At 40.2% G+C, this 23,922-nt stretch overlaps 1 protein-coding gene across 1 annotated transcript; it reads right to left on the reverse strand.

Annotated features, from left to right (window-relative positions):
• Positions 1 to 1,929: 1,929 nt before the first annotated feature.
• Positions 1,930 to 19,917, reverse strand: LOC132487657 (dihydrodiol dehydrogenase 3). The gene is made up of 9 exons (XM_060095400.1): positions 19,834 to 19,917; positions 13,661 to 13,828; positions 12,692 to 12,808; positions 11,457 to 11,534; positions 10,599 to 10,721; positions 7,730 to 7,839; positions 6,639 to 6,804; positions 4,170 to 4,252; positions 1,930 to 1,972 (listed from the first exon to the last, which is right to left on the reverse strand). Exons 1-9 carry the CDS (start codon positions 19,915 to 19,917, stop codon positions 1,930 to 1,932), a joined length of 972 nt encoding a protein of 323 aa, XP_059951383.1.
• Between the last annotated feature and the right edge of the window lie 4,005 nt (positions 19,918 to 23,922).

The raw sequence follows: 23,922 nt of genomic DNA on the forward strand, positions 1-23,922 counted from the left end.
TTAGTGGTGATAAACTCAGTTGTTGCTTCTCTGGGAAACTCTTTAGCTCTCCTTCAATTCTGAATGATAATCTTGCTGAGTAGACTGTCCTTGATCATAGGGTTTTTTTTCCTTTCAGCACTTTAAATATATCATGCCACTCCCTTCTGGCCTGTAATATTTCTACTGAGACATCAGCTGATAGCCTGATGTGGTTTTCCTGGTATATGACTCATTGTTTTTCTCTTGCTGCTTTTAGAATTCTCTATTTTTAACTTTTGCCATTTTAATTATGATATGTCTGGGTGTGGGTCTCTTTGGTTTCATCTTGTTTGGGACTCTCTGTGATTCCTGCACCTGGATATCTTTTCCCTTCTCAGATTTGGGAACTTTGCTGCCATAATTTCATCCAATATATTTTCTGCCTCTTTCTTTTCTTCTCTTTCTAGGACCCCTATAATGCAAGTGTTAGTGCACTTGATGTTATCCTAGAAGTCCCTTAAACTGTTCTTATGAAAAATAATTTATTCTTTATTGCTGTTCTGATTGAGTGATTTCCACTATTCTGTCTTCCAGGTTGTGAAAACATTCTTCTGTGTCACCTAACCTGTTGTTAATTCCTTCTGGTGTATTTTGTATTTCCGTTACTGTATCCCTCAGCTCTGATTGGATCTTTTTCATATTTTCTAGTTCTTTGAGGTTCTCATTGTGTTCCTCTACTATCTTCCCACATTCAGTGAGCATTCTTATTACTATTGTTTCGAGTTCTTTTATCAGGTAAATTATTTATCTCTCTTTCGATAGGGTTTTTTTCCCCTGAGGTTTTATCTTGTTATTTCATTTGGAACGTGTGTGTTTTTCTTCTAATTTGTTTGGTCTTTTCTGTTTGTCTCTATGAGATTAGGCAAACATTTACCTATTCCAGAGTCTAAATGTGTGTCCCTGTGTGGGAGCATCTCTATGTGGTCTGCCTGTGACCAGTGGCATTGGTGGGAGAGCTGGATCTAAAGTGAGCACAGGCCATGTCTTCTCCCTGGGTGAGCTGGCAGCTGCTGTTTTGGTGGGAGATAGGGCTGGAGTCAGAGGGACTAGAGCCAGAGTTAGGTGTGAGCTGAGGCTTCTTCTAGGCTCAATGGCAATTGGTGACCTGTTGGGGGTCGGGCTAGGGCCCAAGGGGCTGGAGACACACTTCTGAGTTGCCATCACTTTCTCCCTGTGCATGTGATGGCTGTCTCTGCCTTAGCAGGGACCAGTGCCAGAGCAGGAGGGGATGGAGCAGGAGGCTTTTGGCATGCACTGAGGTAGTCCTGGCAGACCGGCCAGAGCATCAAGCAGAATCCAATCTGCTGTCTCTGTTGAGACTGAAAGCAATCAAATCAAATGTGTACATGCTCTTGAAGAATGGAGTCTTGGTTTCTTACAGCCCTCTGGTAAGCCCCACTGGTTTTCAAACTAGCCAAGGGGGCTCGTCTTCCCAGTGCCAGTCCTCAGACCTGAGGTGCCTAATATGGGTCTTGTACCCCTCGCTCTTTAAGGAGGATCCCTGAGCCTGTTTATACTACTCTGGGTCACCTGCTAGGGGTGTGGGTCCTGAATGGATTGCTTCTCCTGCCCACCTACTAGGCTCTGTGAGGTTCTTTCTTGATAGCTTGGGTTGTAGAGAGCCATTCTGCTACTCTTCAAGTTGTTTGCAGTGAGAGTTACTCTATATGTAGTGGTAGTTTTGATGTCTTCATGGAGGAAGGTGAGTTCAAGGTCCTCCAACTCTGCCTTTTGATCCCCCTCCCGAGTATCCTTACTTTGAAATCTTTATTATTTCACACACACCAAAATATGCAAGAAGCCTTAAACTAGAGACACAGATTTTAATTAGCTCCAATGATTATAGCAATTCTCTCCACACCCCTAGAATCAATAAATTCTGATACAACCATGGCGGATCGCTCATAATCAATATTCTTCAGAATATGGATAGTCAGGGTGATCAGCAATGCTGAAAGAGAAGGAGGGAGATTAATTTTATTAACTCGGTCTCACACTTGTCAAGGAGAATGTTCCTCTGTGGATGCAGTTAGGATGCTCTAAAGCTCTAAATTTACAACCAACTCATTTACAGCATACATACATGCAGGCTCCCGGTCCATATGTCAACTGCATCTTCATATCCAGTTCCCACAATCACATGCAACATAAAAGCCACAGTGATATCTACCTTGGTTGGAATTACAATTTCTAAGAAGGTCTAAGAACTATAGATGAAATGCTAAGGTCACTTCAGCCCCAGGTAGAACATTTGGCCCTGGATGATGACAATAATCACAGTAAGAATTTTGCTGATCTTTTTCACACATCCATCCAACACATAAACATGGAGCACCCCCCAAAATAGAGGGTGCTCTGTTAAGAAACTTCTAATCTTTTGAGATATCATGTACACATAAGTAACTATACCAATAAACAGGGATTACTATTTTCTTAATTTATAGTGTATTAAAACTCTGATTATCAAGGAATTAGTATTACTGCTGTTTTCCTTTTTTTCCATGTTTTTACTTCTATTTCTAAGTTTGTCTTTTTCAATTCAATTCATTAAACAGTGCATTCTGAGCAATTCCATGTGCCGGGAGCCATGCTGTTGACCTAAGTCCACAAATATGAGTAAGTCTAGGCATTCACAGCCTAATAAGGAGAACACAGGATACTTCAAAGATTTGAGTACAGAAAAGTAACTTTCCACCTTTTTTTCATTTATAATATCCTTTCTCAGAATCATGATACAGCTTTACAAACAAGAGAAAGAGTTTTGACATCTTTCATTTGAAACTAGATCTTTATCAATAATTTGTATTCCCTTCTCTCTAAATTCCCTTCCAAATTTCTCTGTTTGATTAGTCTTCTTTCTCTTCAGTCCTGATATCCTCCTGCAGTAACTGAACATGGAATTCTATGTTTGTGAATTAAGTCAAAGTCGAAGAGGTAGGGGCTCCCCAGGGGGTGGACTCCTGATGCACAAAGGCAACACTGAGGTAAGTCTTAAATCAAGACACCAGAGAGACCCACACGATCTTATCTGGATGTATCCTGCTAAGCACACAGCAGTCACTCACTGGAGGGCCAGTTAAATTCATGATCTAATTGTAATTCAGTTTGGTGAGATTACAAGATGAGGAACTGGAGTTATAACAGGGAAAAAGGCCCAGTGAAGAGATAAATTTGGAAGAAATGGATGATGTCTTGGGAAAGAAATGCACATTAGGGAGAAAAGCCACCAGACATTTAGGGGAGGGGATGAAAGCATGCCCCACTGTGCCTTCACAACACGGACGCACACTGGCCTTTATGGGCTCTTCCTCCATTAAAATATTAACATGATATTTTACAATTGTGTTAGGATAAAAATGAATGTATCCAGGCTGGATTCACTGTTACATAGTCATTACTAATACAAATCATTTCCCCCTGATTTAAAAAAAAATAAAGGTGAAACATTTTCCTAGGTCCCTAAAAGAATAGTGGGCTGTAGGCACTGTGCCTTCTGTATCTAATGGGTACGTCAGCTCTGAGAGGAAGTACACCAGGCACAGAGATGAGGGGCATAAAGTAGTGAATTCACCACAATGTGAACTTTGGTGATTTTGCTTATGAGTTGTCCTGGGCCCTGCTCACATTTCTGTTAGGTCAGAGACTGAGCCCTGGAAGAAACCTCTGGTCTGAGGTCTACAGGAAGCCCTGGTTTACTCCTACACTGGAAACCAGGCCTGCCTTCCTGGTTAGGGAAGCTCAGTTTCTCTGCTGACCTACATGCTACAGAAAACAATGTGTCTGGACCTCCCTCCCACTCTCCCCATCCCACCCATCTAGGTCATCACAGAACACTGAAGTGAGCTCCCTGTGCTATACAGCGTGTTCCCACTAGCTGTCTATTTTACACATGGTAGTGTATATATGTCAATCAAAATCTCCCAATTCACCCCACCCCTCCACCCCCCACCCCCGTGTCCACAAGTCTGTTCTCTACATCTGCGTCTCTATTCCTACCCTGCAAATAGGTTCATCTGTAAGGGGATATATGTATACATATAGCTGATTCACTTCTTTGTACAGCAGAAACTAATGCAATGTTGTGAAGCAATTATACTCCAATAAAAAAAAAGAAAACAATGTGTGTGAAATATATACAAGTCACTTACAAGAGTAAATCATAATACCGTACATTACTGTTGAGGCCATCAATTGCTTTCATGTCTTCTGGAGTTAATTCAAAATCGAGAACCTGGAAGGAAGGGAAGAATCACATTAACCTCTCCCCCAAGGAGTTGGCCTCCCCCTGGGAACTGGAGGACTTTCCAGCTGGATGGAGGCAAGAAGAGAGTACAGGGAAGACTTGCCTGTCCTCAGCTTTCAAGTGAACCAGCCTGGGAACACTTCTGCAGGATCCTCCACCTCTCTTTCCCACTCCCTCTCCTTTTCTGCTCCATTTCACACACACACACACACACACACACACACACACACACACACCTTGCAAGGCAACAATCCTAAATCTTTCTAAGTGAATTACTTGTGACAGAAAACAAACAAACAAAAATCTTTTTCCAAACAAAGGGGCAGTTGGACAACCTGGACAAAATACTCATGCTTGACCAAACATTACACTGATTTTTCCTTCCCAGCACCCCTAAGTATGACACAGCTTTGAGCTTAAGCAAATATTGGAAGGAGAACCCCCTGCAGTGAAAACCTATCCAAGAAGCCCATATCAAACTTACTCATTCTCTATGAATAAATTGAACAAAAAAGATTATGTAAATGCCTTTGTAGAGAAAGTTATGAAATGTATTTAAAATATTAAAGAACACCTAAATAATTAGAAATTCATATCATAGTCATGGAATGGAAATCTCAATCTTGAAAAGAAATCAGTTTTCTCTAAAGTGATCTAGTGTTTCAATGCAACATGAACCAAAGATATAAAGATTTTTTCTTTTGTAGAAGTTGGTAAAGTGATACTAAATTTTATATAAAAGAACAGCTAGTCAAGAGCAGCCAAGACATCCTTAAAGAAGAAAAATGTACCATTCTTTAAAGCAAGACTTATTTTCCACTACAATAAGACAGTGCAGCAAAGTAAATAGCTAACTAGAAGAAAGAGGCCAGAAATGTACTTATGGACACTTGATACATGACAGAGTTGACAATGAAAATCTGTGGGAAAATATGGACATTTAGGTTTCTATTTAAGTATATATATATATATATATATATATATATATATATATATATATATATTATATATATATATCCATTTTCATGTCATATTAGAAAATCAGTTCCAGGTGTATTACAGGGCTAAATTTGAATGGAAGACAAAATCAAACTTTCAGGGTAATATTTCCTTGCCCCTTGAATTGGCCTGACCTCTAACTTGCACTGGACAATGAAATTTGCCAGAAGAAGTGGTGAGTCAGTTCTGAGCCTAGACATGACAAGGATTTTTTTCCCCACTCATTGCTTTGGTATTATACCACTGTGCTGAGATGAAGACCAGGTTAGTGGCCACAGTCTAGCCGACTCTACATGAAAAACCATATGGAGAAGAGGGCTGGCTCCTCTGACAACAGCCAAATCCACCTGCTAAAGTGGCACTGCCTAGCTGCTCTGCATTTGACTGCAAAGACGTGAGATGGCCCAGCCAAGGAGAGAATAGCTTAGATGAGTGCAGGCTAATTGTCATACCACAGAATCATGAGATGCATAAATGATTTCTGCATTAAACCCCTTAATGGGGGCGAGTTTGCTGTACAGTTATGGATAACAGTATAATAATCATCTCATACATATAAATCAAGAGACAACCTAATAAAAATGGACAAAGTCTTGCACAGGAACTTCACAAAGGCAGAAACTCAGGGAGATTAGAAGTATGAAAATGAAACTATGTTACTATTCAGAGGAATGCAAAATAAAACCATGATGACATGGAGGTTGAAGATCACTGCTGTAATCTGTGTGCTCCCCAAATTCGTATGTTGGAAAACTCACTTCTACTGTAATGATATTAGAAAGTGGGACCTTGGAGTGGTGGTTAGGTCATGATGGTGAAGGCTTCATGAATGAGTTTAAATAATATCATATATCATATAAGAGACTCTGAGAGCTCCGTTGCCCCCCACTACATTAAGACACAAGGAGAAGCCTGTGACCTGGAAGAGGGCCCTCACGTGACCACACAGGCATCCTGATCTCAGACCTCCAGCTTTCAGAACAGTGAGAAACAAATTTCAGTTGTTTCTAAAACACCCAATATCTGTGGTATTTTGTTATAGCAGCCCAACTGTCTAAGAAAATCACAATTCAATTTCATCAACTGAGAATAAAGAAAATAAGATATCACTTGCAGGGTGACAGAATAAATTGCAGATGTAATGCTGGAACTAAAATCTCCATTTTCTGTCCAATCTTAATCCTATCCAGCCATGCCACCTCTCCTGTTGCCACAGTAGGAGGAGAAAACCATTAGGAATATACATAAGTCATACATGCACGATAAATAACAGGTAAATTATCTTGGCCCAAAGATAGTCTTGAGAGCTGGACAAAGAATGACCCTTGTGAAGGATATTATTTAGACCCCCTGTGCCCACAGCCCCACTCATCACCTGTATGTTCTCTTTGATCCGCTTCTTATTGTAACTCTTGGCCAGGACCACAACCCCACGTTGCATCTGGTAGCGAAGGGCAATCAGTGCTGGGGTTTGCTTGTGATTTTTTGCAATGGCACAAAGAACCGGGTCCTCCAAGAGAACTGGGTAGCTCGGGTTCACCCTGGAAGGAAATTCAGAAATGCTGAAGATCTGAGACTGAGTATTCAGTTTGTTAAGAGGCTTCCCAAACAGACCAAGTAGGTCCACTCTAGACCACTGCTTCTCAAAATGTGGTCCATGGACCAACAGCATCAGTATCACCTGGGACCTTGTTAGAAATGCAAATTCCATGGCTTAACTGCAGACAAACTGAATCAGAAACTCAATTGTGGCACCTGGCAATCTGTGTTTACAAAGCTCTACAGGTCATTTGGATGCATGATTGAGTTGAGATCAATGCTTCCACAATCATGGATTTTTTCTGTTTTACATCTCAGTGGCTGTTTTTATTCTCCAATCACAGCCCCAAAGTAAGTACAAGAGCATGAAAGGAGAAAGAGAAGGAAAAGACTGGGATATTTTTTAGTTTAATTTTCTCAGGTATTGATAAAAATTGAGTAGTCTCAAAATGAGAACTATCCATCTCATCATTACTTACAGTGTGCAATACTTCTACAGATGTTTACAAAAATGGTTCAAATTGTAATTTTTGGATCATGATAGACCTGGGAGTTATATGTTATTATCCTGATTTTATACAAAAGGTAAGTGAAGCCTGGAGAGTCTATTACTAGTAATGTGTTCCTTATGTAATAAATAAGTAAATCATGACTTAAGCTTATGTCTTAGGTCTTAACTGGGGGATTATATATAGATTTTAATACAGACACGTGTTATTGATCAATCTACAGCAAGATACATATAATATAAGAAAATTGGCTGGGTGATGGGAAGACAAAAGAGAAGGATTCCTTCCATTCCTCCCTTCTCTCCCTCAAGCAAGTTGAGAGTTATCTCCAGAGCACTGAGTACGATATGACTAAAAATATTTCATCAAAAACGGAATTTTAGGTAAACTCCCCATTGTCTTCATTAGGGTTCATTACCAATCTTTTAATCGTTGGGATCCCAGAGCACCATAGGCAACAAGAACAATATCGTTTGACTTGCAGAAGTCCAACAGTTTGCTCTGATTGAGATAAGGATGACATTCCACCTGTAGAAGACCAACAAAGAAGAGTTTCAGATTATATGAAATGGTAATGTAAATATAACAGAGAAATGTTAGAAGTTAAAAAAATCTAGGGCTTCCCTGGTGGTGCAGTGGTTGAGAGTCCGCCTGCTGATGCAGGGGACATGGGTTCGTGCCCCGGTCCGGGTTGATCCCACATGCCACGGAGCAGCTGGGCCCGTGAGCCATGGCCGCTGGACCTGCGCGTCCGGAGCCTGTGCTCCACAACGGGAGAGGCCACAACAGTGAGAGGCCCACGTACCACACACAAAAAAAAAAAACTAAAGAAAAAGACTGTAACATTAAATTTAAACTGGAAGCATCAACATCAAGTAATGACTTTTTTAAAATACATTTTATATCTCTGTCCCTAAAAAGGTAAAAAATAATAACATTCCTGAGAACAAGCAACTCTAGGGACCAGATCTCAATTACTAAATACACTACCAGGAGACACGCCTAATTCCAGATCTGAGACAGAAAAACAACTGTTTGAGTCTTGGACATCAAATTTTGCAAAGAATTTGCTCCAAGACTCATGAAGAAATGTCTGAAGCACTAAAAGAACCAATTTGATGGGGATCCCACTGGTGACATTTGGTTAGATTTGAGCCTCAAAAGGAATAATGAATAAAAGCAAATGTAACACTGGGAGTAAATAAAAATCCCTGAGTCCCAAGTGATGAGAGAGAGAGAAAGAACAAAAATACTTGCCTCCACTGATGGTGATTATTACAATAAATCCTTTCTCAGAAACTGAGAACTAAGGGGAAGGAGTAAAGTTTGTATCCTGTCTTATAGGAATAAGGTATTTTATGCTGACTTAATGACAGAATTTTATTTTTGCAATAAAATGTCAGGTAAGAAGATCAAAAAGAGTATTTAAGTTGAAAATATTGAAAAACATCCCAATGAAATAACTAATTCAGGTGAAAGTCGTTGATGGATTCTCAACCATTATGTGAAAATTTGGGGAGAATCTAACTTCCCCAGATGACTAGGTAATTTCAATAGGGAAAATACACATTTCCAAACAAAAAATCTAGCTACCACTAGCTTTACCAGGAGAACAAAAGTGCCATCATTCACAGTGGGACAACCTGTCATCACGTGCTTCCTACTGGGATGCATTTGAAGGTCACAGCATGCAAAGGGTGTGTTCTTGTCAAAATGTTTAACCTTAAGGTAGTAAGGAGTTCAGATCTATCTACTCATTTACAGGAACTGAGACTAGAGAAACAAATTAACTAACATCACAAGATGATAGTCTGATAAATCTATTATATTTGTCAAAAACCTGTCTGGATATCATGGTTACAAAAATGATTGAGTGACCACCATGCTAGGTTAAAAGAGCTTGAAAAACATGTCTCAAAGTGACATGTGAATTACAATGAGATTCAAGTCAACAAAATATTACATACATAAATATATATATATATATATATATATATATATATATATATATATATATACATCTGGCAATGTGGCAAAATGTGAAAAATTTTGCCTACAAGAGGGAAAATGGATGTTCTCTATCATACCCTTAACTTTGCTAATATCTGAAAATTTTCACAATGAAAACTTGGAGGCAAAATTAATGCTAAAATCACATTAATTTTTAAACTTTTATAATTGAAAATGTTGATGCTGTATATAGATATATATAAATCTTGAATTTTACAAGCTACTTTTTCTGTAGAAGACTCTTACTCCTTGACTTCAGGTTGTACTTGTGGACATTACATTATATGAAATACAACAGTCACAGAAAAACAAATATTAATATCTAAAATGGTCAGACGGGAGCAAGGAGAAATCGGAAGTTTCTAAACATGAGTGTGAAGTCTATTACTCAAGATGAATAAATTCTAGAGATATGCTGTACGGCGTTGTCCCTGCAGTTAACAATATTGTATTACATTGTATTGTATAGTATTGTATACTTAAAATTTAAGAGGACGAATCTCTTATTAAGTTTTCTCACCACAAAAAAGTAAAAATACAACAAAAAATATACGAGCACAGGATCAAACAGAGAAAAAATGTGTTTAAACATTTAATTTTAAGGTAGAAATCAATGGGAGAACCATACCAAGACCGAGTAAATCACAAGGTCTGCTCTAATTCCTGAGTGACTATTTCATCTACTGTTAGTATCACCATAAGACATTAACTTCACCCTCTAACCTGGATGAATTTCATAGTCTCCAGCAAATTTTTCTGTACTATGCTTCCTGTTGAAGATCTCTAAAAGCAGAGACACTAAGACTAAGGACTCAGGCATCTGAGCCCCACACAAACTCTTAAAACCTCAATGAGATCTCATTTTCACTCTTTATTTGCTTCTCATTCCATGTTTTCATGGCCTTCCTACCTGTACACAGTTCCCTCCAAGGCACTTTCACCATCCAATTTCTGGTCATCCTTTACAGATCAGGGAAATGCCACCTTCCTCTAAGTTCTGGGTAACTATTCTAACTCTCCTTTATCTCCTTTACCTTCCCTAAATTCCTACCCACAATTTAGCAGGAAGCCCTCCCCATCTTTTCCACCAAGACTTAATCACACAGAGATACCATTCTGGGTTCTATTCATGCCCTTCCAGACAGAGGCTCTGCTCTCTAGAATCTTCTGTCCCACAAAGGTAGGATGAATAGGAGCAGAAGACAAATAGACATCTGGCTCTACTGCAGGAAGGAGGTTATGAAGAGCAGAAAGGAGAGGAGATGGAGGCTGCTCACCTGGTTGCAGACTGGCTTGTACTTGAGCCCCGGCTTGTTCAGGATCTTCTCCAGCTGTTTGCGGTTAAAGTTGGACACCCCTATGGACTTGGCCAGTCCTGCGTCCTTACACTTCTCCAGGGCCTGGGGGGGAAGGGGTAGTGAACATGATTTGCAATGGGCTATAGAGCAAGAATAAATGCTGAAAAAGTGCTAACAGGGTCAACTGTCAAGAATTAGCATGGATTATCAAGAAGAAAAAAGGGGAAGAAGGTTGTGACACAAGAATAAGAATTACGGGACTTCCTGGTGGCGCAGTGGTTAAGAATCCGCCTGCCAATGCAGGGGACACGGGTTTAAGCCCTGGTCAGGGAAAATCCCACATGCTGCGGAGCAACTAAGCCTGTGCACCACAACTACTGAGCCTGCGCTCTACTGCGAGAGGCACAGAGCCTGCGAGCCACAACTACTGAAGCCCACGTGCCTACAGCCCATGCTCTGCAACAAGAGAAGCCACCACAATGAGAAGCCTGTGCACCGCAGTGAAGACCAAATGCAGCCATAAATAAATAAATAAATTTATAAAAAATAAAATAAAATAAAATAACAATTACTGTCTCTTCCTTAGAAAAACTCAGAAGAAGACATATCACACTGAAGGAAAGAGATGCTTATCTTCATTGTCCCAAATTCTTCTCCATTTCTCTCTGTGAACATTTCAGCAATGATTTCGTCCACACCACCCCAGCATAACAGCCCTTTAAAGTTCATGAACTGCTGGATCTGATGGTCCACAGCCCATTCTCACAGGTGGAAGAAATGAAAGGGGTTCCCCCTCTCCTGACTTCCTCCCCTGGGCTCTCTCCTCCACGGACTCACCTCCCACGTGCGACAGAGATCCACTGTGTCAAATATCATTTTTCCATTTTCATCTTTGGGAAAAAGTTCCTCCCCTGGCTGGAATAAAATAGAAGCAGTCATTTTAAAGATGTCACTAAATAATTTCCCCACACTTAACCAGGCTGCCAGGCACATCTAGGACCAGGACACTAAACATCCATGAGGTAGGTGTAGTAACATTCTAGATCTCTTACACTTACTATATGTTTTAATAAACAGAATTTTCCTGGGTCCCAAAGGGGGCTTAGAGTGACTTATGTAAAGAATGGCAATAAGTTACATGGCTTTATTTCCAGAAAAATGTGCAATCTTGACTTAAGCCTGACAATCCGATTTCCTTTTCCCTCTGAACATCTGATAGCCCTAGGGCAGGCACATGAATCAGCAAGGCTCTTTTTAGGTTAATATGGAATATAGAAGATCCAGACATGCTCTCAAATGTTAATGACCATGAGCCTTGAACTGATCAAGGTTAATTTGCCACCAAAGGAAAATGTTGAGGTAAAAATAAAGCAAACCAAGAGTACTACAAAGTTAAGGGATAGAAAAAGAGGAGACATTTCTGAAGAGTACTGCAAATCCTTAAATCTATCCATGGCTGGGACTTCCCGTCTACATAGTCCAATAAACTCTTTCGCATAGGGTAGTTTGAGTAGATTTCTGTAACTTCAGATCAAGAGTTCTACATAATGCAGTTCTTAATGGCTAAGTGCAGTCTACAAAACTCATTGTGAAGACAGCCAATGGTGTAGGCAAGGTCTCCCTAGTCCCTGTAAAGGATGCTAGGTTTAGACCCACCCAGAGAGAGCACCACCAACTCCGGTTAATTTGAAAGGGTGAAAGAGGAGATAAACTTATCATGTTCAAGTGTAAGGCAGCTTCATTGCTCACCACTGCTGCACCAAACTGTGTGTTCATGAAATCCCCAAGAGGCTCGGGACACTGTGTTGAACGCGTCTATTTTTATTTCCTCAAGTTTTTGAGGCAGAGGATGTGAGATTGTTGAACTCTTTTCTCTTGGAGGCATGGAAAGGAAATTAAGGATTCAAAGAAACCCAGTAAAAAGATAATCAGAGATTATGATTTTGGGAATTCTACTCTAGTGTAATCATCCCTACATCTTACTAAGAAAAATCTGAATTCAACCATCCGTGCAAGTTGATAGATATTCTCACACAAGAAATAAAATTGATGTGATCACACAAATTTCAAACCTTCAGAGCTGCTGGAAAATGAATAATATAGAGATCAACATAATCCAGTTGAAGATTTTTCAGTGACTTTTCCAAGGATGGTTGAACGAACTCTGGTCGAAGGAAAGTGGACCAAAGCTGCAGAGGTTAAAGAATGGGAGCTATGTTAAATTAATGCCTTAGGTAATTTTGTTTTTCTTCTTTCACCTAAAAATTAGACAGTTTTCCTGATTAGAAACAGATGACCACAGAGGAAAATCACTCTGTTTCTTTTTCAGTTCCATTTTTTATCTAACCAACCCAAGTAAACTTTATTATTTGATTGATTTTATCATCAGTACATCATTCACAATAAAAAGAAATGATCCAAGAAATAAAAAGTATTATCAAACAATTACCGTACTCATCATCTGAATTATGTTTGATAGAGTTTAAAAGCAGTTCACAAACTTAATCTAATTCTATCAAAGAATCAATCCTCTCAGGAATTAGTATCTGTTTGTTTACATAACTGTAGGAAAAGTGCTTTGAACATGTTAATATGAGCAGAACATAATTCAAGACACTTTTGCTAGATCTTGTGTAATATACAAACTGCCTCTCCTATTGCTCTCTCTCATTGATGGACGTAAGAACTGAGATTTAGAATTTGAAGAAATTTTAGAAAGTCCCCTAGATGATAAGAAAGGCTATAATCTGATCACAGTTCTGTCTGATTCATTAGCCCATATGAAATCACACAGCTCTGGTCTAGGATCAGAGAAGTAAAGTGACTTTACTTTAAAATTAAAATTTGAACACAGCAATTATGAGAATGCCATCATCACTCTCATTTTCTTTTTGGATACCAGATTTAATATACAAATATGTGTGAAAAAAGTTATACCAATAAGCACAGTTCACCAAACAACTACTCATCCTATTATATAATTGTCACCTGTGCACAATCATGTTGCACACATGTGCACACTCACACAACACACACAGCACCTTTGAAGTGTAGAATATGTCTTCTCTCTTCACAGTGCCATCCGCAATCTTGCTGCGAATGGCCTGTCCAACCTGCTCTTCATTTTGGTACAAATGAGCACAGTCAATATGGCGGAACCCAACATCAATAGCAAATTTGGTGACCTCCAGAGCTTCACTCTTAGGAACCTACATAAGCAACAAAGGTAGTAGTTGGATATCCACAGGATTAAGAGATTGCTAAAACACAAGATTTGATCTTCCCAAGAATCAACTTTTCTTCATGCACTTGGTTAGTTCTGCATGTGTGGTGAAGAACGCGTAACAGTTTCTCTCAATGTTCCTGGTAAGTAATTAAAGTTGGACATCCAGGAAGTCCTTCAATCCCAGGCAATCACTGGTTTATCACTGGCATTAGAGGTCCCCAAGACCACCTCCAGTTTCAGTGATTTTCTGGAGGAACTCATAAGACTGAGCATAAAGTTGTAGTCATGGATATGATTTATACAGTGAGATATTTTAAGCAAAGTCAACAAAGGTATAAGGTTCATGGTACAAAGCATCAAGAAACAAGATGAATGCTTCTAAGAGTCCTCTGTCTACCAGTGTAGCCACACAGAATACACCAAATAAAAACCGTATCTATTTATGGTGTACAAAGTGATGTTTTCATATAAGTATCTATTGTGATATGATTTACCACAATCAAGCTAGTTAACAGATTCATCACCTCACATAGCTAACTTTTGGGGGTGGTGAGAACACTTAAGATCTACTCTCTTAGCAAATCTCAAGAATATAACCCATTATTATTAACTATAATCACCATGTTGTATATTAGGTCTCAAGAACTTATTCATCTTATAACTGAAAGTTTGTACCCTTTGACCAATATCTTTACATTTTTCCCAGCCATGGCCCTAGCTTCTGGTCACCATGCCTCTATGCTTCTGTGAGTTTGATTTTTTAAGATTCTACACATAAAGAGATCATGCAGTATTTGTCTTTCTATGTCTGGCTTATCTCACTTAGCTTAATGTTCTCTGGGTTCATCCATGTTGTTGCAAATGGCGGGATAACTTCTTTTATAAGGCTGAATAATATTCCGTTTCTTTTTATGTGATTCAGAATCTTTTCTTTTTCAAGGAGGTAGATACTTGGTCTAACTGCCCTTTGTTGGGTCTAGTCCTGGTTTTCCTTAAATGTACGGACATTCGGAGATGTACCCAGGAATGAACCAGTGAGCTTCAGGAATAGCCTGGACCCTTACCTCCCCTCATCCCACTTTACGCTGCAAATTAAACATGCCCAGGGGCTTCCCTCGTGGCACAATGGTTAAGAACCCGCCTGCCCGAATTCTGTCAAACATTTAGAGAAGAGCTAACACCCATCCTTCTCAAACTCTTCCAAACAATTTCAGAGGAAGGAACACTCCCAAACTCATTCTACGAGACCACCATCACCTTGATACCAAAACCAGGCAAGGATGTCACAAAGAAAGAAAACTACAGGCCAATATCACTGATGAACATAGATGCAAAAATCCTCAACAAAATACTAGCAAACAGAATCCAACAGCACATTAAAAGGATCATACACCATGATCAAGTGGGGTTTATTCCAGGAATGCAAGGATTCTTCAATATATGCATATCAATCAACATGATACACCATATTAACAAATTGAAGGAGAAAAACCATATGATCATCTCAATAGATGCAGAGAAAGCTTTCGACAAAATTCAACACCCATTTATGATAAAAACCCTGCAGAAAGTAGGCATAGAGGGAACTTTCCTCAACATAATAAAAGCCATATATGACAAACCCACAGCCAACATTGTCCTCAATGGTGAAAAACTGAAACCATTTCCACTAAGATCAGGAACAAGACAAGGCTGCCCACTCTCACCACTCTTATTCAACCTAGTTTTGGAAGTTTTAGCCACAGCAATCAGAGAAGAAAAGGAAATAAAAGGAATCCAAATTGGAAAAGAAGAAGTAAAGCTGTCACTGTTTGCAGATGACATGATACTATACATAGAGAATCCTAAAGATGCTACCAGAAAATTACTAGAGCTAATCAATGAATTTGGTAAAGTAGCAGGATACAAAATTAATGCACAGAAATCTCTGGCATTCCTGTACACTAATGATGAAAAATCCGAAAATGAAATCAAGAAAACACTCCCATTTACCATTGCAACAAAAAGAATAAAATATCTAGGAATAAACCTACCTAAGGAGAAAAAAGACCTGTATGCAGAAAATTATAAGACACTGATGAAAGAAATTAAAGATGATACAAATAGATGGAGAGATATACCATGCTCCTGGATTGGAAGAATCAATATTGTGAAAATGACTCTACTACCCAAAGCAAACTACAGATTCAATGCAATCCCTATCAAACTACCACTGGCATTTTTCACAGAACTAGAACAAAAAATTTCAAAATTTGTTTGGAAAAACAAAAGACCTTGAATAGCCAAAGCAATCTTGAGAACGAAAAACGGAGCTGGAGGAATCAGGCTCCCTGACTTCAGACTATACTGCAAAGCTACAGTAATCAAGACAGTGTGGTACTGGCACAAAAACAGAAAGATAGATCAATGGAACAGGATAGAAAGCCCAGAGATAAACCCACGCACATATGGTCACCTTATCTTTGATAAAGGAGGCAGGAATGTACAGTGGAGAAAGGACAGCCTCTTCAATAAGTGGTGCTGGGAAAACTGGACAGGGACATGTAAAAGTATGAGATTAGATCACTCCCTAACACCATACACAAAAATTAGCTCAAAATGGATTAAACACCTAAATGTAAGGCCAGAAACTATCAAACTCTTAGAGGAAAACATAGGCAGAACACTCTATGACATAAATCACAGCAAGATCCTTTTGGACCCACCTCCTAGAGAAATGGAAATAAAAAAAAGATAAACACATGGGACCTAATGAAACTTCAAAGCTTTTGCACAGCAAAGGAAACCATAAACAAGACCAAAAGACAACCCTCAGAATGGGAGAAAATATTTGTAAATGAAGCAACTGACAAAGGATTAATCTCCAAAATTTATAAACAGCTCATGCAGCTCAATAGCAAAAAAACAAACAACCCAATCCAAAAATGGGCAGAAGACTTAAATAGGCATTTCTCCAAAGAAGATATACAGACTGCCAACAAACACATGAAAGAATGCTCAACATCATTAATCATTAGAGAAATGCAAATCAAAACTACAATGAGATATCATCTCACACCAGTCAGAATGGCCATCATCAAGAAATCTAGAAACAATAAATGCTGGAGAGGGTGTGGAGAAAAGGGAACACTCTTGCACTGTTGGTGGGCATGTGAATTGGTACAGCCACTATGGAGAACAGTATGGAGGTTTCTTAAAAAACTACAAATAGAACTACCGTATGACCCAGCAATCCCACTACTGGGCATATACCCTGAGAAAACCATAATTCAAAAAGAGTCATGTACCAAAATGTTCACTGCAGCTCTATTTACAATATCCAGGAGATGGAAGCAACCTAAGTGTCCATCAACGGATGAATGGATAAAGAAGATGTGGCACATATATACAATGGAATATTACTCAGCCATAAAAAGAAATGAAATTGAGCTATTTGTAATGAGGTGGATGGACCTAGAGTCTGTCATACAGAGTGAAAGAGTGAAGTAAGTCAGAAAGAGAAAGACAAATACTGTATGCTGACACATATATATGGAATTTAAGAAAAAAATGTCATCAAGAACATAGGGGTAAGACAGGAATAAAGACACAGACCTACTAGAGCATGGACTTGAGGATATGGGGAGGGGGAAGGGTAAGCTGTGACAAAGTGAAAGAGCGGCATGGACATATATACACTACCAAACGTAAGGTAGATAGCTAGTGGGAAGCAGCCGCATAGCACAGGGAGATCAGCTCGGTTCTTTGTGACCGCCTGGAGGGGTGGGATAGGGAGGGTGGGAGGGAGACGCAAAAGGGAGTGGATATGGGAACATATGTATATGTAAAACTGATTAAATTTGTAAAATAAAATTTAAAAAAAAAAAGAAATCTAGAAACAATAAATGCTGGAGAGGGTGTGGAGAAAAGGGAACACTCTTGCACTGCTGGTGGGAATGTGAATTGGTACAGCCACTATGGAGAACAGTATGGAGGTTCCTTAAAAAACTAAAAATAGAACTACCATATGACCCAGCAATCCCACTACTAGGCATATACCCTGAGAAAACCGTAATTCAAAAAGAGACATGTACCAAAATGTTCATTGCAGCTCTATTCACAATAGCCCAGAGCTGGAAACAACCTAAGTGTCCATCATCGGATGAATGGATAAAGAAGATGTGGCACATATATACAATGGAATATTACTCAGCCATAAAAAGAAATGAAACTGAGCTATTTGTAATGAGGTGGATAGACCTAGAGTCTGTCATACAGAGTGAAGTCAGTCAGAAAGAGAAAGACAAATACCGTATGCTAACACATATATATGGAATTTAAAAAAAATGTCATGAAGAACCTAGGGGTAAAACGGGAATAAAGACACAGATCTACTTGAGAATGGACTGGAGGATATGGGGAGGGGGAAGGGTAAGCTGTGACAAAGTGAAAGAGAGGCATGGACATATATACACTACCAAACGTAAGGTAGATAGATAGTGGGAAGCAGCTGCAGAGCACAGGGAGATCAGCTCGGTGCTTTGTGACCGCCTGGAGGGGTGGGATGGGAAGGGTGGGAGGGAGGGAGATGCATGAGGGAAGGGATGTGGGAACAGATGTATATGTATGACTGATTCACTTTGTTATAAAGCAGAAACTAATAAAAAAATAAAAAATAAAATAATCTACAAAGATATACTGTACAACACAGAGAATATAGCCAATATTTCATAACTATAAATGGAGTATAACCTTTAAAAATTGTGAATCACTATATTGTATACCTGTGACTTGTATAATACTGTACATCAACTATACTTCAATAAAAAATAAATTTAAAAAAGAAAAAAAATGAAAAGAACCCGCCTGCCAACACAGGGGGACACAGGTGGGAGCCCTGATCTGGGAAGTTCCCACATGCCGCAGAGCAACTAAGCCTATGTACCACAACTACTGAACCTGCACTCTAGAGCCCGTGGGCCACAACTACTGAAGCCCACATGCCACAACTACTGAAGCTGGCATGCCACAACTACTGAAGCCAGTGCACCTAGAGCCCGTGCTCTGCAACAAGAGAAGCCACCACTCGCCACAACTAGAGAAAGCCCATGCAAAGCAAAGAAGACCCAATGCAGCCAAAAATTAATTAATTAATTAATTTAAAATAAATGAATAAACATGTCCTGTCTTCAATCTCCAAAATGTCTCTAAATATTTCCTTCTGTTTTATAGATGAAAAAGGTGAGGCTCAAAGTTTAAGGACCAGTTCTTTGTCGTACAACTATGTACTCCAAAGACAAGATGGACAGCAAACTTTCTGGCTTCCAGTCTAGCAAATTGTCCATTTTGCCCCTCTTATACCCAAGCACTGAAGATTATAGTTTAATAAAAAATATATTACAAAAAAACAAGAATTGAAACCTTGCCCTATAAGACTGTAGCTTATCCTCTCAAGTGATATTATATATTCCATTAGAATAACTTTCCAAGCAGAAACAGAAAAACAAGGCAAAACACAGACGGAGCATTTCTCGTCTGGCACCTAGCAGGCACAACACAGTAGAAGAGCAATTCTCTCCCATTATTTTTCATTCACCTCATCTTCAGGACCTTTTACCTCAAATACTTCTTTTTGGAAAGAGGAAAGAGTTCTTGAATGAATGAAACATACAGAGAAACCACACCATTGCAATCACCCTCAAAGCAAAGCATCTGACAGTCAGTGTTCTTGATGACTGAGTTTCACCTCTTCTGCCAAGCTGGGAAAGAGACAGACACTGGAGGGAAACCCAGAATAATCGGTAGGTGACCACAGCTTCAGATGCTGATGCCGAGGGAAGACTGAATGCTTTCTCCCCTTTCATAGGGGTTAATTCTAGCCTGGTTAGTAGAACCAAGTGACCCTCCCAGAGTCGCACAGTAACTCAATAATTTGACAACCTAAGTCCACTTCTACTCATGTTACATCCATTTTCTTTTCTAACCCTAACCCCAGCCCACAACTGTTACCTCCTCAGGGGCATAGGTTCCAAATCCCAGAATGGGAATGAAGTGGCCATCATTAAGTTCCAGACACTGGCATTTGGGGTCCATTGCCTGTTGCTCCTCTGACTAAGCAGACTCTGACTTTTTCTTCTGCCCTCACAGGCTATGAATAACAGGAAGGTAACACCCCACTGTACTGTCCAATGTTAGCAGAAATATTGCAGGAGGAGCATGATTAAATCAGTAGCCATGGAGTAAGGAATATTTGAAGGCAATTAACTTGTTTGGGTTTTTTAACAGAATAATATTAAGTATTGTATAATGATAAATAAATCACTAATTGCTTGGAAATATTTTACCTCATATTTTTAATAAGTAAATTTATAATTCTGGATCCACTTACATTACTGTAAATTATTGCATGGGATTTGCTGAACAATTATTGACCATATGTTAAGACTAGAAACCTCCACATACCAATCTTTTTTGTTTTTCTAATTATGAAGCACAACCTTGACCAAACATCAATTGAAACAATTAACTATATTACAGCACACACACCCACACACACACAATCACACAACTTAAAGGAGTGACTAATAAGCATTTTTCAAAATGTTAGCCCTTAATAAAGAATGAAAACTTCAAATGACAATAAATTTGCCTTTTGACATTTCCCACCAGGAAAATTATTTTGCTTACAGATGGGGGTGAAATCCTGAAAATGATACCAAAATCAGACATTCTAGCAGAGTGCTTACGGGAGGTTAATTATTAATAGTTTTTACTGTGTGCTGTATGCAAGCAGAATCTTTGTTCATACCTTTTACCTAGTTAGAGAACTTCTGAAAATTGTCATGATGTAAATGATACTTCATATAATTTATTATCTTGCTCAACATTATTCATAAAAGAAAAACCTGTAAACAAGTTAAATTATAATAAAATTGGGAGGAGTTAGGGAAATTGTGAAACATTGATACAGGGGAATGTTGTGAAGCCAATTAAAATTTAACATGTAGATTAATGTCAGCTAAATGGTGAGGTAGGGAGTGCTGAATTCTCCCATGGAAACATAAGGAAAAAAACAGAATCTTGCTATAAAACTTCATAGTCATTCTGGAAAACAGTCAAACAAAAACCTAGAGCAACAAAGTGAACACCCAATTAGGAAAAATCCAGAACAGAGTGGTAGGACATTTCATGGTGTTTTTACTCACCTGTACCCCCCTCCTGCCTGGTGCATTGCAGTCTTGATCTGTAAAGAACAGCAGCTCAGCTCCCAGTCACATCCCTCAGACCAGAATGATCACAGAAAACCTTATTTGCAATGTCACAACCTATTTGGGGCTGTCTAAAAACTGGTGTCTGTTTCACCTAACCCTAAGCTTAAACTGAAAAGCAGCTGGAATGGTTCATTACAGCTGCAGGGGGATTATATATGCACAGACGCCAGGGAAAAGGGATTAAAGGAGGAGACATAGCATAGACCACATAAAACCCTAAGTAGAACTGGGGTGTGGATTTGGGGGATAGTAAGGCATTCATGTATTCAGGAGAATCAAAAAGCCACACAGGGCCTCCCTGGTGGCGCAGTGGTTGAGAGTCCGCCTGCCGATGCAGGGGATACGGGTTCGTGCCCCGGTCTGGGAGGATCCCATATGCCGCGGAGCGGCTGGGCCCGTGAGCCATGGCCGCTGGGCCTGTGCATCCGGAGCCTGTGCTCCGCAACGGGAGAGGCCACAACAGTGAGAGGCCCACATAACGCAAAAAGGAAAAAAAAAAAAAAAGCCACACAGATACCAGGCAAGATGCAGAGTCAGAAAAGAACTGAGTAGCCCTTTAACTTTCCTGTTGGGCTGATCCCAAGACTAGGAGCATGCCAAGCTAATTAGTGAAGGACAGTCATGGCATGGAACAAATCTGCAATGAGTGGGTATTTGCTTGTTGTTTCAGGTGCCCAATCGTAAACACACAGAGACATACACACACACACACACACACACACACACACACACACACACACGGCATACGAGAGAGGAAGGAAGGAAGGAAGGAAAGAAAGAAAGAAAGAAAGAAAGAAAGAAAGAAAGAAAGAAAGGAAGAAAGAAAGAAAGAAAGAAAGGAAGGAAGAAAGAAAGAAAGAAGGAGAAACATGGTCCATGAAAGGAAGAAAATAAATTGGCAGAAACTGTTCCTGGACAATCACAGGTATTAAACTTAGTACACAATGAGTTTTAAAACCACTGTCTTGGGGAGGAGATCCAGATGGCAGAGCAAGAGGATGCTGAGCTCACCTCCCCCATGAGCACATCAAGCTTACATCTACATATGGAGTGATTAACACTGAAAACACACTGGGGACCAGAAGGAAGGTCCTTACACAGCCAAGGCTGTAAAGAAACATCTACATAGAGTTGGGTGCAAAGGGAAGAGAAGCAATCAGATCAGGACTTTTGCCCCAAGGAGGGACACAGAAGAGGAGGGGATTACAGGGATTCAGTCTCGGAGATCCTCCCTGGAGGGTGAGCCGTTCAAACCACATACTGGGGACCACAGCCCTGGGGCCCACCACCAGGAAGTGGAGTCCCCGTAGCTGGTGTGAAAACCAGTGGGACTAACAGGAGAGCTGTAAGAAACCTAGACTCTCTTCTTGAAAAAGGTGCACACTCTTGCTTGCTCCTGGGAACTAGGCAGAGGAAGCAGATTGAAACTGCCCAAGACTCTGGCCAGTTTACTCTGACAGCCCCAGGGTACAACCTGGCCCAGGCCAATGCCCAGCCAATGCCCACTTCAGCACCTCTGGCTCCAGGTCAGCTCCTACTAAGGCAAGGGCTGCCAGTGCTGGGGACAGTGTGCAGTTGTGGAGGACAGAACTGGCTCAGGCCAGCATGACATCTGAACAGGGCAAGGGTGGCCATTACTGCCATTGGTAAAGGTGGCAGATCAGAAGTGTTCTGGAGCTCTGACAGGTGTGCCAGGATGTACAATCATGCACAGCAGCCCACACCAGGTGCCTGCTCCAACCTGTCTTCCTCCAGCACTGCTCCCCTCTTGGGCAAAGGTACCAGTGCTGGTGGGGCAGGCAGGGAGAGGATGCGTACTTAAAGGGAATGTAACCAGTTTGGGCCCAACCCTCAGGGCTTCTGCTCCAGCACCTTGCGACCTAGCCTGGCCCAATACGATGGTGCCAGCCACTGAGCATAGAAAAAACCTCAGCTCAGACTTGTTTCTGGCTCTAGCCTCCCCCGTCCCACCTCCCACCAAGGTGATAGCTGCCAGCACAACCTGGGGAAAGACGTGACCTGTGCTCACTTCAGCTCCAGCTCTCCCACCAAAGCCTCGAGGGTTGGGACTTCCCTGGTGGCTCAGTGGTTAAGAATCCTCCTGTCAATGCAAGGGACACAGGTTCGAGCCCTGGTCCGGGAAGATCCCACATGCCATGGAGCAACTAAGCCTGTGTGCCACAACTACTGAGCCTGTGCTCTAGAGCCCACAAGCCACAACTACTGAGCCTACATGCCACAACTACTGAAGCCCATGCACCTAGAGCCCTTGCTCCGCAGCAAGAAAAGCCACCACCATGAGAAGCACGCACATGCAAGGAAAAGTAGCCCCCTCTCGCCGCAACTAGAGAAAGCCCACGTGCAGCAAAGAAGACTCAACACAGCCAAAAATAAATTAATTAATAAATAAATTTATTTTGAAAAAAAAGCCTCTAGGGTTGCTTCCACACAAGCACACCCTTTCAAGACAGGGATAGGTAACTGTTTCACCTAATTTCATAGAGATGGAGAAAGTTAAGAAAAATGAGAAAACAAAGGAATTTGTTTCAAATGAAAGAATAAGAAAAAAACACCTGAAAAAAATAGCTAATGAAACAGATAAGTAACTTACCAAAATAATTTACCACAGTTCAAAGCATTAGTAATAAGAATGCTAACTGAACTAGGGAAAAGAGTAGATTAACACAGTGAGAAAGTTAACAAGTAACTAGAAAATATTTTTAAAAATAACCAGTCAGACCCGAAGAATACAATAACTAAGGTGAAATACACACTAGAAGGAATTAATAGCAGGTTACGTGATATGGAAGAACTCATAAGTGATCTG

The sequence above is a fragment of the Mesoplodon densirostris genome, chromosome 4, assembly GCF_025265405.1.
Source record: "Mesoplodon densirostris isolate mMesDen1 chromosome 4, mMesDen1 primary haplotype, whole genome shotgun sequence".
Taxonomy (NCBI): Eukaryota; Metazoa; Chordata; class Mammalia; order Artiodactyla; family Ziphiidae; genus Mesoplodon; species Mesoplodon densirostris.